General features: G+C 45.8%; 1 protein-coding gene across 1 annotated transcript; it reads left to right on the forward strand.

Annotated features, from left to right (window-relative positions):
• The first annotated feature begins 1,441 nt into the window (after positions 1 to 1,441).
• On the forward strand, positions 1,442 to 15,968 carry LOC130119078 (medium-chain acyl-CoA ligase ACSF2, mitochondrial-like). Its single transcript, XM_056287471.1, has 16 exons — positions 1,442 to 1,617; positions 3,406 to 3,601; positions 6,232 to 6,360; positions 7,013 to 7,066; positions 7,285 to 7,403; positions 10,036 to 10,198; positions 10,846 to 10,941; positions 11,075 to 11,226; positions 11,311 to 11,402; positions 11,497 to 11,573; positions 11,701 to 11,808; positions 13,096 to 13,247; positions 13,473 to 13,614; positions 14,347 to 14,457; positions 15,628 to 15,696; positions 15,831 to 15,968. The coding sequence occupies exons 1-16, from the start codon at positions 1,511 to 1,513 to the stop codon at positions 15,879 to 15,881; spliced, it is 1,818 nt and encodes a 605-aa protein (XP_056143446.1). The 5' UTR covers positions 1,442 to 1,510; the 3' UTR covers positions 15,882 to 15,968.
• The last annotated feature ends 272 nt before the right edge of the window (positions 15,969 to 16,240 follow it).

Here is a 16,240-nt window from a genome sequence, read left to right on the forward strand (position 1 = left end):
CGCCCAATGACTGCTGGGATAGGCTCCAGCATCCCCGCGACCCTGAGAGCAGGATAAGCGGTTAAGATAATGGATGGATGGATGGATGAGTAAAAATCGCGCGCGCTCGTAAATCCGCTGCGTCTTATTGGCTACTGTGAAAGAAGTCTGCGTTCTTATTGGCCAATGGTGCATGCGGGCACTCTGAAAGTGCGTACGTTATGATCGCAGTTATTTTCAACGTTAATATTATTATTCTGAAGTTTACTGGCTGATGTACTTGTCAAATCAACGAGCTTGTGTTTCGTCGGTTTAATGTGTAAACGCTGACTGTAGAAGTCAGTCAAAATGCGCGAACGAAAAACTGTGCTTGTACAAGCTTGAGTGGTGTAAAGAACATAGTGTGGCGTGCATGGATGAGTAGACACGTTGGTCCTTGAATAACGGGTTGGACCCTTTAGTCGACGGGTTAACGTTGTCGCTTGCGGAGTGGGAAACACGGGTTCGCGTCACGGCCGTGGCGGTTCCCGGACTGCCCCCTTAATTCGCTGCGAACACTCATTACGAAAAGTGCCGAGGATGAATTTCATGCGCTTTGCCGAGCTGACGTTGATGTGGGCAGCAAAGGCAAGGAAGATATGCTACAGGGCGTTAAAATAAGTATGATAGTTGGTCAATTATTAATATTTGCCTTCCGGATCCTCGGCCTCATCCCCAGGGGGTTGTGGTTGGCTTTCGTCCGAGGGGGCGAAAACTATATTCCAGTCAAAAATGGCTGAATTACCATATCACAGTATTGTTGAACTAATGTCGAGGAATGGAGACAAAGAATCTACCCACGCTCAAAAATGTGCAGGATTTATTCCAACTCCATCATTTGGGTTTTGACCATGAAGTAAAATCTGATATTATTGGATTAGAAATTGACTTTACATCAGCTATTATACTCGCAGAGTTGCTTACCTGCTCGAATCGTCACTTATTTATTTCAGATATGAAACGTTTTTAACATGGGGAGGAGCTTGCTGACACATCCATCAGCCCATTCTATCCCATCTACCTTATCCCAGGGAGGTGGGAGGGGGGGTGTCAAGTCAGCAGAATCAAGTAAAATTTTGGTTGCGCAGCCCTAAAATGACAATTCACTCCCACCAGGTGGCTTTGCAATCACATTACAATTTTCTAGCAGACGAAAATAGAACAAGTGCCAATGTGCCACACACCCTATCCCTTTACAGCCTTGATTCAGACGAGGAACAACACGCCAGAAAGATCTGAGCAGGACAACAAAAAGACAAGAAAAAAAAGGGGGGGGGAACCTCGGGAAGAGCATCAGAGGAGTCTATCCCTTTGTCAGTACTGTATCGACCTTTGACAAATGCACACACACAAAAAAACTAATCTGACAGGCCTTTTTTTTCTTCCACCAAACAACCAGTCCTTGAGTAAGTTAAAGATTACACACCGAATGTTGAAATGTCCAACCTGTGAAGAGGTAAGCACTCTTGTGTGTAGCTGAGCTGAACGTCCAATGTCGGCCTGGATCTCCCGCTCCGTGTCGAGGCCCTACGCCCGTTGCGCCAAGCAACTCTGCAAGACATGGGAACCCTGCAGCCCAAGTTGGCCCCTGCGGTGCCGGTAAGTTTTAACCTGTGTGGATGAAGATGATGGTTGCATAGAAAACCGATCGTGGTACATTTGGTTGGTTCAATAGTTTCCACCTTCTGTCCCTTCTTATGTTGTGGTGCCCTCTCGCTTTACTTGCTCTAATTCAGTTTTGACTTTCACTTGATTGCTAAAGCAAGCTCCCAACCCCCCCCCCAAATAACGCCATACTAATGAAGTTTGTCGTGCTTATTACGAGCGTTTCTGCATGTGGCATGTTTATTGTGACTGACGGTGTCTTTCAACAGCTCTTCATATCACCACACTGAAACAATACTTGCGAGGTTTCCCACTCAAACATGTTTTCACTTAGATAACCCATTTTTTTTGGGGGGGGGCTTTTTCTTGGCCGCTATGACTGAGACGTCGTCTGATTGCATTGGCACGCCGTGTGTTTGTCTCTCATATCCATATCTCCAGCTTTCCCGTCTGAATAGGAGAGCGAGGAGCAAACAGGGCACATCTGTATTACAGCACAACACTGTTATTACAACTCCTCCCCGGAGCGGTGTCAAACTCAGAGCAGAGCTGTGAAACACCATCCGATTCAACGCAGGCCCCCGAGAGCCCCGCGTAAACCCACCGAGCCTTGGCGTATTTGGTCACACTTTATTTGAAGGGGCATGACACGGCGCCGTTATAGCCATGATATGACACCTGCAAAGTTGACCTTTGCTTGAGACGCCGTCGTTGCAGCAGCCCGAGTGGGACCGAACTGCTCGATTTGATCCATTGCGCGCGTCTGTAGCTCGAAAACGAGCCCGTTCTCACTCCCAGCTCGCCACATATGGACGCTTGTGGAGGACGACCTCTTCGTCAGTTCGTCACTGTTCAGCCCCTCTAGGTACCTCTTTAAACGCCAGCTTTCAGCGTGGAGGGACTGGGATCACTCATAGGCACATAACCCCCCCCCCCCAAAAAAAACCAAACAACAACTTAACCCTAACACTAACCCCAACCCTAACACTAACACTAACACTAACCCCAACCCTAACCCTAAACACCAACCCTAACCCTAACACTAACACCAACCCTAACACTAACACTAACCCTAACACTAACCCCAACCCTAACCCTAACACTAACACCAACCCTAACACTAACCCTAACACTAACCCCAACCCTAACACTAACACTAACCCTAACCTCATTACAACAAAATTAGTTATGTCACACACAAATCAGTGTTTTTTGGAGAACAAAACATCGTCCCTGGTGCCGGCACGTAATTTTAACACAACACATTACGTTGCCACAACCACATAATGCGAGTGTTAAGAGGTCGTGGTCATTTCACGTATTTCTGTGAGATCATGATGCACACAGATGAAAGATAGATTTAGACTCTGTACTTCTATAAAAATCCAGCCGGGGTAACCACGAATGTTTTTTTTTTTGTTTTGTTTTGTTTTGTTTTGTTTTGGTGCCTACAACTGCCCTCCACGTTGAAAGGTGACGTTAAAGGGGTACCTAGAGGGTAGAACAGTGACGAAGAGGTCGCCCTCAACAAGCGTCCATAAGTGACGAGTTGGGAGGGAGAATGTGTAGAAACAGACCGGATGACACGTAACGACAACAGTCATAAACATTCACAAAGACTCCTTCATGTTCATGACACCTGTCATGCCATTGTCATGCCGGTGTCACGTCATGTCGTATGCACACCCCTTCAAATAAAGTGTTTCATCTTCATCTCGTTCCCTCTCGTTATTTCCATGATTACCACTGTTATTATTATTATTATTTTGTAATCTATTCCAGGTCTCTCCATGTGGACAGTCCTCCTCACGTTCCCACCCTGACCAGCAGCTATGTCCATGGCACCTCCTCCATTTCTTTGCTTCCCCTCACCGTAGGCCAGAGCCTGCAGGGAGCCGTCCAGCGCTGGCCGGACCGTGAAGCCATGGTCTTCCTGCAGGGTGGCGTGCGGAAAACATTCGCCCAGTTTCAGCAAGATGTATGTCCCATATTCTGCTTTGCCATGTTTAGCTAAACCAAACCGCGGGTGTGTTATCACGAGTTACATATGGCATTATGTATTATGTTATGTGTTATATGGTGTGTTATGGTTGTGTTATCGAGGGCCAAGAGTGTATGAGAGTCATACCACCAGCTGATATCAATTTACCAGCATGCCCTCAAACTGTGAGCAGGTAACTAGACGGTGAACTTCAGAGATTCATGGAGCTAGCTAGCTAGCTAGCTAGATACTTTATTTTTGCCGCGCAACAACGTTGTTGGGGGCGTGGTCCGGGTGGCGTGGCGGTATGTTCCGTTGCCTACCAACACGGCGATCGCCGGTTTGAATCCCCGTGTTACCTCCGGCTTGGTCGGGCGCGTCCCTACAGACACAACACAATTAGCAGAGTCTGCGGGTGGGAAGCCGGATGTGGGTATGTGCCCTGGTCGCTGCACTAAGCGCCTCCTCTGGTCGGTCGGGGCGTCTGTTCGGGGTGGGGAGGAGGGGGATAGCGATTCTCCCACGCGCTACGCCCCCTGGTGAAACTCCTCACTGTCAGGTGAAAAGAAGTGGCTGGCGACTCCACATGTATCGGAGGAGGCACGTGGTAGTCTGCATCCCGCCCCGGCTCGGCAGAGGGGGTGGAGCATCGACCGGGATGGCTCGGAAAAGTGGGGTAAATGGCCAAAGTAAATTGGGGAGGAAAAAAACCAAAACAACAAAACAATGTTGGTGGTACTTGTTTTGGTACAGCATGGTAGCTCAGTTCCAGTGCAAAAACAAAGAGAGAAAAACAAAGAGCGCCATAAACCATTACAACAACACACAAAAAGGAAACACATGAATGTGAGAATGTGTACAGTTCAGCTTCCCAGCATATCAAGTAGCACAACAGGCAGAGAGTACGATTGATGTACCGGTGCAAACAAGTCCAGTCTGAGTTCAGTCCAGTTCACACAGCGCATTCAGGTCAGTATATGGGATCTTGTGGCAAGGGGGGGGGGGCTAGTAAGAGATGCTGGGTGTCTGACTGCTGTCGCAAAGAAGCTGTTTTTGAATCAAGTGGTTTTGGTTAATATCGACCTGCACCGACATGCAAAATGAGCTTGGTTTCATTTCAGGGCTAATTTCTGAAATAACAAAATGTAGATCCTGAAACTCATCCTGGGTATTGGCATGGCGTCTACATTATGCCACTTCAGGAATCAGGAATCAGTTTATCGTCATCTCATTCTTGTACTTGCGTCCACGAAAAACACGAGATTTCGTTTCTCCCAGGCCACAGCAGTGCAACACAAAAGACAAAAACACATATCCAAAACCTCCCAAAAACGACACCACCAAAAACATACAAAAACAGAGGGAACAAAGCAAAGAAACGCAAACAGTCAACAACATAGTCCAGTCAGTAAATTTGCAACACAATTCAAATACTGTCCAGAGAACGAACGCCATCCAGGATGACTGTCTGAACTGTCGGTCTGCATGGGCTAGGAGTTAGCCTGCCCCGCTTCCGCACCCTGTCAGACCGCCCTCGGTGTTTCCTCTTCCTTGCAGATCCGGGCAGGGCTGTGGTCCTTGGGCCCACGGGACACAGCAGACCAAGCCCCCTAAGCTGATCCAACATTAGCTCTCCCGGCCAGACACCTTCGACACACCTCCCCGCACTCCACACGATGACACAAACGCAGATGCAGACAAAAACACTGCACAGTCATCACTAGGCAAGGCCGCCGCCAGACCACCCTTGGTGTTATCTGGATGTTATCGGACGTGCCGGTCTGCATGGGCTAGCAGTTAGCTTAGCCTGCCCCGCTTCCGTGTCCTGTCAGACCGCCCCCGGTGTTTCCTCTTCAGGCGCAGCTCCGGGCAGGGTCGCGGCTCCTGAGCCCACAGGATGCAGCAGACCAAGCTCTCCCAGCCGATCCAATGCCAGCTCTCCCAGCCATCAAACGAAATCGACGATCACAGACATAACTCCTCGTAAAAGCTCTTCACACAACGACACAAACTCAGATGCAGAAGTAGATGTGGATACAGACACTGCATAGTTGGCACTGGGCGAGGCCGCCACAAACGGGAGTTCGCACCACCATTTTCCCACACCGGAAGATGGAAGACTTTACTGATTTTGAATTAAGAATTCCATAAATGTATTCCTTCACAAAGTCTGTCCAGACTCTCTTGTTTCATTCATTTGGGAATCATGTGCAATTTTCATTAAAGTGGAATGAATAATTAATGTGATTTCTGTTTTGGCAGCGGATTTTCGCCGTAATGTTGAATTTCTGTCTCCTCCAGATTTGCTCAGCTACTGCCTGAACCACATTATTTAACTGTTGAATTCTGACAGTTCAGCTGGTTTAGCCAACAGGCAGCTGCTACATGATCATCAGTTATATATTAAACAGAGGGAAACAGACTCGAGGGAATGGGGTGGGGGGTGGGGGGTGTGCGTAATGGTGACACAGGAACATCTTGGAGATAGCAAGACAATGAGAGGCCCGTTCATGCGTCCCCAAAACAGTGTTGGCATTGCCTTGACTGTGCCCTGATGTTAACCATAACTCACTCCTGATAGGTGATAGAAGACCATTTGAAATGTTGAACTTTTATTCTTGGTGCAGGTTGACAAGGCAGCTGCGGGTCTCCTGGCCCTCGGCCTGAAGAGAGGTGACAGGCTGGGAATTTGGGGACCCAACACATATGAATGGATCCTTTTCCAGTTTGCCACAGCCAAAGCTGGCATCATTTCGGTCAGTTGTGGAACTTTCACCTTTTGTTTAGTCTCAGAAATCCGATGCACCATTTAAAACAGTGTGCTTGTGTATAGATGTGGGTAGAATAGCGGCCGTTGTGGGCAACCTGGCTGTTCAACCAGTGAAGCTTGCGCCTGATTGGCTCAGATCTAAGAGCCACGTCCTGGGATTGAATCCGGTCCAGGAATTTTGTTAAATGTCCCTCTCCATTCTTCTTGCGTGTTACTCTCAGTTTTTCCAGTCCAATAAAAGGGGCATACCCCCCCCCCACACACACACACAAATCTGTGAAAAAAGGATTGAATGACTGTGTTAGAGAGGCAGAACGCTACAGCCATTGATTCTAATTTGTGTGGTTAACTTGTATTCTTGAGTATGAAAATGAATCCCATCAAACAGGTGCTATCGTGTGATTAACTCAGCTCTCAGAGCTCTTTGAAAGAGCGAAAAAGTAGAGTTTTCCTATGACGATCAATAAACTATTGCACAGTAAGGTTTTTTTTAAGTATTATTTGCTTTTATAGTGTTGAGCTAGAAAACAACGACATCCTAATGTGGTATTGTTTTGTTTTGTTTTCTAATGTTTTCTGCAGGATCATGACCACCTAGATTACCAGGCTATCAGTTTAACTAACTATCATCTCTACAGGTGTCAGTAAACCCAGCCTATCAGCTTAAGGAACTGGAATTTACCCTTAGGAAGGTATGTATGTGTGGACAGAGGTGTGTCCATATAGGCAAACGTCTCACTTGGATACGCCTATGCATTTGTTACTGCTGCGGGGAACACAGCCCACAACAGCGTCAAAGAAAATGGCTTGTTCGATCGAATAATCCCAAATACCGCACAAAAGGCTTGTTTGACGATGAAATTTAGACGAATGTAACCCAAATATAACATTACTGATATGGTGTGTACAGGTCCAGTGTAAAGCAGTGCTGTGCCCTACCCATTTTAAAACCCAGAACTTCTACCAGATGCTGAGGGATATCTGTCCAGAGATAGACACAGCAGCGTCAAGCATGATAAAGAGCTCCAGGTACGGATCAACCACTCGAAAACACAATGGTGATGAGGTCTAGATAAGAAGGATGCACCTAAAAGAGGGGTCCTGGTACAGTGTATGATTTATTAATCAAATTCATAACACAGGCCCCACACTCAGTCACTTATTGTTGAATGCTTAGCAGCGGTTCCACGGGTCCATAAGCTCAAAGGTCATTCATTCTCAAAGTATTGCCCTTTAAACACTCTCTCCCTCGCTCGCTCCCTTGCTCACCCACTCAAGGTGGTCGTGAAGTTCCCAGGCTTCTGCCCAGGGCTGCTTAAAAACACATGTTCATATCCTCCATTTACACCAGGTATCATCACGTGCCCTGTTTCCAGATAAGTTATCTGGAAAAGGAGAAACATTCAGGGTGTAAACGCATCATCTTGTGGTCTGGTTCACATTACGATCAGATCTTATAGTCGGGTAGCGATACACGGCTACAGTGTTATTAATGTTCTCGTTATAAATTTCGGGGCACCACCTACTTTTGTAGGAACGTAAGATAAACCAAATTAATCAGTTTCAGATCTGAAGTTGTAAATTCTCGATTACAGGGATTTCTATCTTTGCTTCGGAGAAACAGTAAATACGAGGTTATTTATACAGCACCTTTTTAAAACAAAGTTACAAAGTGCTGCACAAGATACAGATACAGACAAAATAAACAACATACATATACTGTTATACACTACTACTACTACTATTTTCGGCTGCTCCCGTTAGGGGTCGCCACAGCGGATCATCCGTTTCCATCTCTTTCTGTCCTCTGCATCTTCCTCTGTCACACCAGCCACCTGCATGTCCTCCCTCATCACATCCATAAACCTCCTCTTTGGCCTTCCTCTTCTCCTCTTCCCTGGCAGCTCCATATTCAGCATCCTTCTCCCAATATACTCAGCATCTCTCCTCCACACATGTCCAAGCCATCTCAATCTTGCCTCTCTTGCTTTGACTCCAAACCGTCCAACTTGAGCTGTCCCCCTAATATACTCGTTCCTACTCCTGTCCTTCTTCGTCACTCTCAATGAAAGTCTTATCATCTTCAACTCTGCCACCTCCAGCTCCACCTCCTGTCTTTTCATCAGTGCCACTGTCTCCAAACCATATAACATAGCTGGTCTCACAACCATCTTGTAAACCTTCCCTTTAACTCTTGCTGGTACCCTTCTGTCGCAACTCACTCCTGACACTCTTCTCCACCCACTCCACCCTGCCTGCACTCTCTTCTTCACCTCTCTGCTGCACTCCCCGTTACTTTGGACAGTTGACCCCAATTATTTAAACTCGTTTACCTTCGTCACCTGCACTCCTTGCATCCTCACAATTCCACTGTCCTCCCTCTCATTCACGCATAGGTATTCCGTCTTGCTCCCACTGACTTTCATTCCTCTTCTCTCCAGTGCATACCTCCACCTCTCCAGGCTCTCCTCCACCTGCACCCTACTCTTGCTACAGATCACAATGTCATCTGCAAACATCGTCATCCACAGAAACGCCTGCCTGATCTTGTCTGTCAACCTGTCCATCACCACTGCAAACAAAAAAGGGCTCAGAGCCGATCCTTGATGTAATCCCACCTCCACCTTGAACCCATCTGTCATTCCTACCACACAGCTCACCATTGTCACACATATGCTGCACCACTCCTACATACTTCTCTGCAACTCCCGACTTCCTCATACAATACCACACCTCCTCTCTTGGCACCCTGTCATATGCTTTCTCTAAATCTACAAAGACATAATGTAAGTCCTTCTGGCCTTCTCTATACTTCTCAATCAACACTCTCAAAGCGAACATCGCATCTGTGGTGCTCTTTCGTGGCATGAAACCATACTGCTGCTCGCTGATCATCACCTCTCCTCTTAACCTAGCTTCTAATACTCTTTCCCATATCTTCATGCTGTGGCTGATCAACTTTATACCTCTACAGTTCTGCACATCGCCCTTGTTCTTGAAAACCGGTACCAGTATGCTTCTTCTCCACTCCTCAGGCATCCTCTCGCTTTCCAAGATTGTGTTAAACAATCTAGTTAAAAACCCCACTGCCATCTCCCCTAAACACCTCCATGCAGTTGCAAATATGACTGCAGCAAAACAACCTGCTGTTTTGGATGCCTTTGAGTTGTTATAGTGACCCCTTCAATTAGTTTTTTTGACCATTGTCCTTAATGACAATAGACAGACTTTTCATCTTCGTACACAATCATTTTCTTTGCACAGTTTGTGCGAAAAACAAAATCCCATCACAATGCAGACACACATACAACTAGAACACATGTAAATGCTAGCTGTAAATGCAAAGGGCCCTGTTGGATTGTTCATTATCTCGATAACCCCATTTAAACCTGACATTATCAGGTGTAAATGGGACCACATAAACACAGGTTAATTATTTACAAGTGTTTGCCATTGCCCCCACAGTCCATTCCCGATTCCCCCTGCCTCCAAACCATCTCCCACCCGACACAGTAGTATTTCTGAACAGTGTTTTGACATTGCATATTGTTTCTTTAATATTATAATGAGACTGAAAGATAAATACTGAAAAAAGGATGTTATGTACTGTACTGCTGACTGAAGGAGGGAATAAAAACGTCCTATATCTACTCCGGCATAGGCTACCAGACCTGCGCATGGTGATTTTGACAGACAGCAGACAACCAGGAACGCTCCATGTAGAAGATGTGATGCAAGCAGGGGAGAGCCAACACTGCAAAGAGCTGCAGGATCTGCAGAGCCAACTATCCTCTGACGAGCCCATCAACATTCAGTTCACATCAGTAATTTTTGACATCCCACCTCACTGCCACAGAGATATTGTATTATTTAAGCAGACATTTAAATGCAGCCTTGCCTTTGGGAGTATTAGGATGTGATTGGTCTGTGGAAGTCAACCACAGCCCCTACAGGGTGTTCTCCTGATGTCTGCATGGGGAGAACATATAGTAGGTCCAAAGACTTGCATCTCTTACAATTCACCCAACATTTATGTTGAAAGATATACATGTTAAGTGATTTGGAAACTCTTAATTACCCGTAGGCAGTATCTTTGTGTGTGTGGGATCTGTGATGATGGCCTGGTGCATTTTCCAGGGTGTCTCTGTACTGTAGGTTTCCTCCATGCCAGCAAGGAAAGATTTTAGCTCCCTACGACCCTGAATTGAATTAGATATAGAGCACTTTGTAACATTGTTTCCGAAAAGTGCTATATAAATAAAGCTATTATTATTGTTATTATGGATGTGGTCTGGCGGCCTGTCCAGGGTGTCTCCCCGCCTGCTGCCCAGTGACTGCTGGGATAGGCTCCAGCATCCCCACGACCCTGAGAGCAGGATAAGCGGTTCGGAAAATGGATGGATGGATTATGGATGTGGTCAGTGAATGAATGACACAAGAACGAGCATATTATTTGTCTGTTATTTCACAGGGGACCACAGGGAATCCAAAGGGAGCCACTCTGTCACACCACAATATCGTCAATAATGCCTATTTCCTTGGTCTGCGAATGGGTTACGGATGGAGGGTACAGGCATATTACTGATACATTATAAATAATTTCATATTTGTACCTGAAAATACAGGATCTGTGTGACAATATAATCTAGGAACCACTGAATGTAAAAACCAGTGAGATGTCTCTTCTGTGGTCCCATCAGCCTCGGGTGCGAGTGTGCGTCCCCGTGCCCTTGTACCACTGCTTCGGCTCTGTTTTGGGGGGAATGTGTATGGCGCTCCATGGCGTCACACTGGTCTTCCCGTCCACTGGATACGACGGCCATGCCAACCTGGAGGCCATTCAGAATGAAAAGTACACCATGCTTTCTCATAACTCATATCGCTTTCAAACTCTTAACATGGCACGTGTTTGATTCTTATAAATCTGTTTTTCTAGGTGCACCTTCCTCTACGGCACTCCCACCATGTTCATCGACATGCTCAGCCAACCAGATTTCCACAAGTATGACTTGTCGTCAGCTGAAGCAGGTCAGATAGTTGAGTTTGAAACGCGATGAGCCCATTGGTTTATTCAGTGCTGAGGGTGTTATCCTTCTGAGCTGGTTTACATTGTGCTCTATAGGAATCATGGCAGGGTCCCCATGTCCTCCTGAGATCGTGAGAAAACTGAGAACGGACATGAATGTAAAAGAAATGATGGTAAGCAAACATATCTGTGCCTTTATATCCTCCAACCATTTGTCACCTCTGCCGTTTATATGAGAGCGTAACAGAAGGGGTCCAATGTGAATTCTCCAGACTATGAACACAGCTGTTATATCAACAGATAGGATATGGGACTACGGAGAACAGCCCTGTGACGTTCCTGGGTTTCCCACTAGACAACGAGGAGCTGAAGCTGAATACTGTTGGCTGTGTTATGAACCACACAGAGGTATGAACTGCCTCCTCTTGGTCGCACTGAACTTTAATCTACACTCCGATATAGATTTCACTGGTTTCCTATCAAGACTTTTAGAGAGCAGCTACAGCCGAGAAGAAAAAACAACACGGCACGGCAGTAAATGAGTTTGCTCAGAAAAGACCAAGATTCAGGCTGCGCAAATTTCTATGTTTGGATTTAATCGAGGCAAGGACGCGTACGGGGGTCTATTCCAGGGAAAAGACAGAACCCTTCAGCGGTGGACTAGGTTATGTAGTAAAAGCGTACTCACGTCTTGTGTCCGCAGTACATCATGTTTTAGGTCAGTTTCAACCTATCTCCGAGTTGGTAGGCTTATCATTTTGGTGAAGCAGAATCAAACTTGAACTTTTCAAGGTGTAAAGATGACAAAAAGTTTAGTAAAACGAGTGAGCGGGAAGATATAAGCTTTAAAGTCAAACTAAAGTGTGCAGAGGGTTAACTAAAAGGCAGAATGAGTAGGATTTTCCTCAAAAACAATGTATAGACTCATACAATAATAATCCCTCTCAACCATCCCTTATGACCCACTGGATGTGTGTGGCAGCGTCAGTATCTGCAGAGACCCCGTCCTCTGCCTGTATTTCCTTATTTTGCTGTGTACGGGACATTTCTAAGCATTAACCGTTGGGCAGTGGGTGTGTAGCCCACAGGGTATAACAGCACGCAGGTGTGAGGGTGGAACTATAAAAATTTAGTGACCAGGTGCCAGATTGTAAGCACGCATCCAAGAGGAAGCTACAACAATGGTGAACAGTGCTGAAAAAAAAATGCAAATATAGCGAGGCGAAAGATCAAGCGGACAAAGCTCGTTCCATAACAAGAGTGAATCTGGGGTTGGCTTTCACTCGCTGGTGAGCACTGAAGGAGAGGATGGGAATGAAAAGAGACACGGAGTTGGCCTGTACACTGGGGAGTGTTCTGGCAACTGTAGTCAGGGGACGTGTCTTTCTGGTGACGCTGAGCCGGGGCCAACTTTGAAAGTTGTGTTTATAAACCGCAACCGACAAATCCTACTCATTGTGCCTTTAAGCAGTTGTGCCAGGTATTTGAGTTATGCAATGAGGGAATTTTCAGACCTGCACAACAGGCGCACGATAATTAACTCCCTGGCAGAATAGAAATCCAGTAGGAGTACTGCGAGTTCCCAAGAACTGGATTTGCTAAAGAGGGTACACCGTTACAGTACACGTGTCATTTCTATACCTTCATAACCATCACAACAGTACTCTCAGTTGTCGCTCTGGGTCTTTACTACAGGCCAAGGTGGTGGACCCCTTCACTGGGGAGACAGTCCCTCTGGGGGCCTCAGGGGAACTGCTGATCAGGGGTTACTGTGTGATGCTGGAGTACTGGGGTGATCCTGAGAAAACAAATGAGGTTATTGCCAACAGTCGCTGGTACAGGACCGGGTAAGATGGATGTTGATTTATTGATGACTAAGTCATGAGAATAAATGTTGCAGAGGAGAGATTGCCCGCTGCCCAGTTGCTCATGCTCACAACGCTGCAAATGTTGCCCCAAGTTTTCCTGTCTGTCATCAATTTAAGAAAGGAAAAACGTAGGGAATAATCCTGGAATTGAGGCGTATGTAACCCATTTTGATGGGACCTTTGCCCGTTTTTACCTCTGCACAGTGACATTGCCAGTCTGAATGACTTGGGATACTGCCGTATTGAGGGACGCATAAAAGACATGATCATTAGAGGCGGGGAGAACATTTACCCTGCCGAGATAGAGCAGTTCCTTCATACCCATCCCAAAGTACAGGAGGCACAGGTGAGTCTTAAAAACCCAGTCCAATGAAAAGCACGTTTTCTAGCCTCGTATTTTTGAACAGGTTTGTTGATGTTAAGTTACTTGAACTGTTAGAACTGCTGTTGTGAAACTAAGACTTAAGAAACTGTCCTTCTGGTTGTCTCCATAATTAAAACCATTTCAGAAAACGAATTTGCTTCTGGTCATGAATTATATAATTTAATATCCTGATTTGATAGATTTGATGGATGAATACTTATCGTGGGTCGGATGGTCAGTTTTTGAATGGTTGCCCTAGTAACATTATGCAGGTTAGCGAGCTAGCTAGCTATCAATAAAATCTTTTAAGCGACGCCCCCCTCAACCACCTGAGAGTTGGCTGTGCTCAGAAACAGTGCGCTATTACAGTTATAACAAATTAAAAGACACTTCTGAAGCTGAAAAAAGGTCCCCCTAAACATTAATAGTCCACAATAAAACTTGCCTGACTGAATTAAAATCACTGGGCTGGCTCTTTAATCACTAGAGGGCAACAGAGTGTAATGCGGCTCCTTCATACAACTGATGGAAAAGATTCAATTGAGCTGCTGTAGTTGTCTTGATTTCAATGTGGCAACAGTTGTTTGACCATTTTCACTGCTGTATGAGATCAACACTATATAAGCATATCTCTCTTCTAGATCATTGAGTATTGTTGACTTACACACCATCTGTAAATCACATTTCCAGGCGTTCTGTTTCTCTGTCTCTTAGGTGATTGGAGTGAAAGATGAGAGGCTGGGAGAGCAAGTGTGTGCCTGTATCAAGCTGAAGGAAGGCCAAGCCTCCAGCGCTGAAGAGATAAGAGCTTTCTGCAAAGGCCAAGTGAGAGGCTATGACAAGATCACAATATTTTAAAGGACCAGTGTGTAGGATTTAGTGGCATCTAGCGGTGAGATTGTAGATTGCAGCCAACTGATACCCCCTACACTCAACCCCTCCCTTTCCAAACGTGTAGGAAGAATAAAGAAGAAGAAAGCCTCTTTATTTTGTCACTGTACAGGTTACAATGAAATTTGTCCTCAGCATTTAACCCATCCTATTGTATAGGCGCAGTGGGCAGCTGCAGCATCCGGGGAAGAGAAGGGGAGAACCTAGGGTGGCCTTCAGGTGCTAGTATCTACTTCCAAAATGATGCCATCGTCCACGACCGCATCGAAATGCCCTAATTTGTCAAGTGATGGGGTTCCTTTAGGTAGATTAGATAGATTCTAGTTTTGGCGCACAAATGTAAAATTACAACCCCGGTAGCAATGAGATATTTTTCAGCTGATACAGGGAAAAGGGTTACTTGTGTTGGTGACTATGCCCATGTTCTAGCTAAAGCTATCAAACAACCAATTGCATTCAGATTGGTAGGCTAAATTACCTGTCCAGCAGAAAACAGGCAACTTCAGCGTCACTCTGAAATCATTTGTCCCTCATCGGTGATTTCCATCTGGGAGAGGCCACATCAGTGTTTATCCTCGTTTTCTGCCGTCACCTCTCCCGATTTCATTTTGCTTCTTCATGTTTTTGTTTCTTTGACGAAGACGACTCGCGCTCCCTTGCGCTAAATAATAAGAGTGATCCTCCATGTGTCAAAAACTGGGCTCTCAAACTTCTCACAACACAAAACGGTTTGTCAGCACCAGCGGCCACTTACTCTTCGTTTTCCAACTGGTGCATTCGCACCAGCGCCATGAAATTCAAGGCCCTATTTAGAGCCAGTGTTTGGTTTGTCCGTTTTGGGCTACTGTAAAAACATGGCAGTGCAACACGGTGGGCTCCATGGAAGAGGACCTATGTAGAAATGAAGGGCTCATTCTTAACTAATGAAAACAACGATTTGTAGTTTCAGGTGATCACTAATGAAAACATAGTTATATTATATTCAATTTATGCCAAAAGATCCCCTTAAATCCTACACACTGGTCCGTTAGACTCACACAGCCAAAGTCAGAGCACTGCTGCGTGTTTTTTTTACCGAGATATTTATTCCCCCCCCTCCTCTAGATGTCTCACTTCAAGGTTCCACACTATGTGCTGTTTGTAGACAGCTACCCTCTCACAGTCTCTGGAAAGGTAAGATACCTCAGCTCCAACACCAGGGTACCCAAATAAATGACCAGGGCCATGCATCTGTGCAAATAGCTGATGATACATTTGAATGATAGCAGCTGAATTTGAGAGAACCGGCATTTACTTTTTCCATCTAGATCCAGAAGAAGAAATTGCGGGAGGCCATCGAGAAGAAACTGGGCCTGTAACATTTTTCAAAACCTGATGAACTTCGCCTGTGTGCTTGTGAAGTGCATCAGTCCAGACGGGGAAGAGATGGTCACGAAGAATTTGAGGGGGAATCAATCTCCTTCCCCGTAACCTCAGATGAAGGACTAAGTCAATTTTCCTCACTCCACGTTGTTCTTTGAATTTGATTTGATTTTGAGACACTTTATTGATCCCAGTGGGGGAAATTACCCTCTGTGTTTAGCCCATCCTAGCTGTGTAGCTAGGAGCAGTGGGCAGCCACCGTGCAGCGCCCGGGCACCAGCTCCAGTTCGTCTTGCCCTCTATAATCTTTACATTGTGAGACTTAAATACACAATTTCTTTGTGTAAATCTTTAT

The sequence above is a fragment of the Lampris incognitus genome, chromosome 10, assembly GCF_029633865.1.
Source record: "Lampris incognitus isolate fLamInc1 chromosome 10, fLamInc1.hap2, whole genome shotgun sequence".
Lineage (NCBI taxonomy): Eukaryota > Metazoa > Chordata > Actinopteri > Lampriformes > Lampridae > Lampris > Lampris incognitus.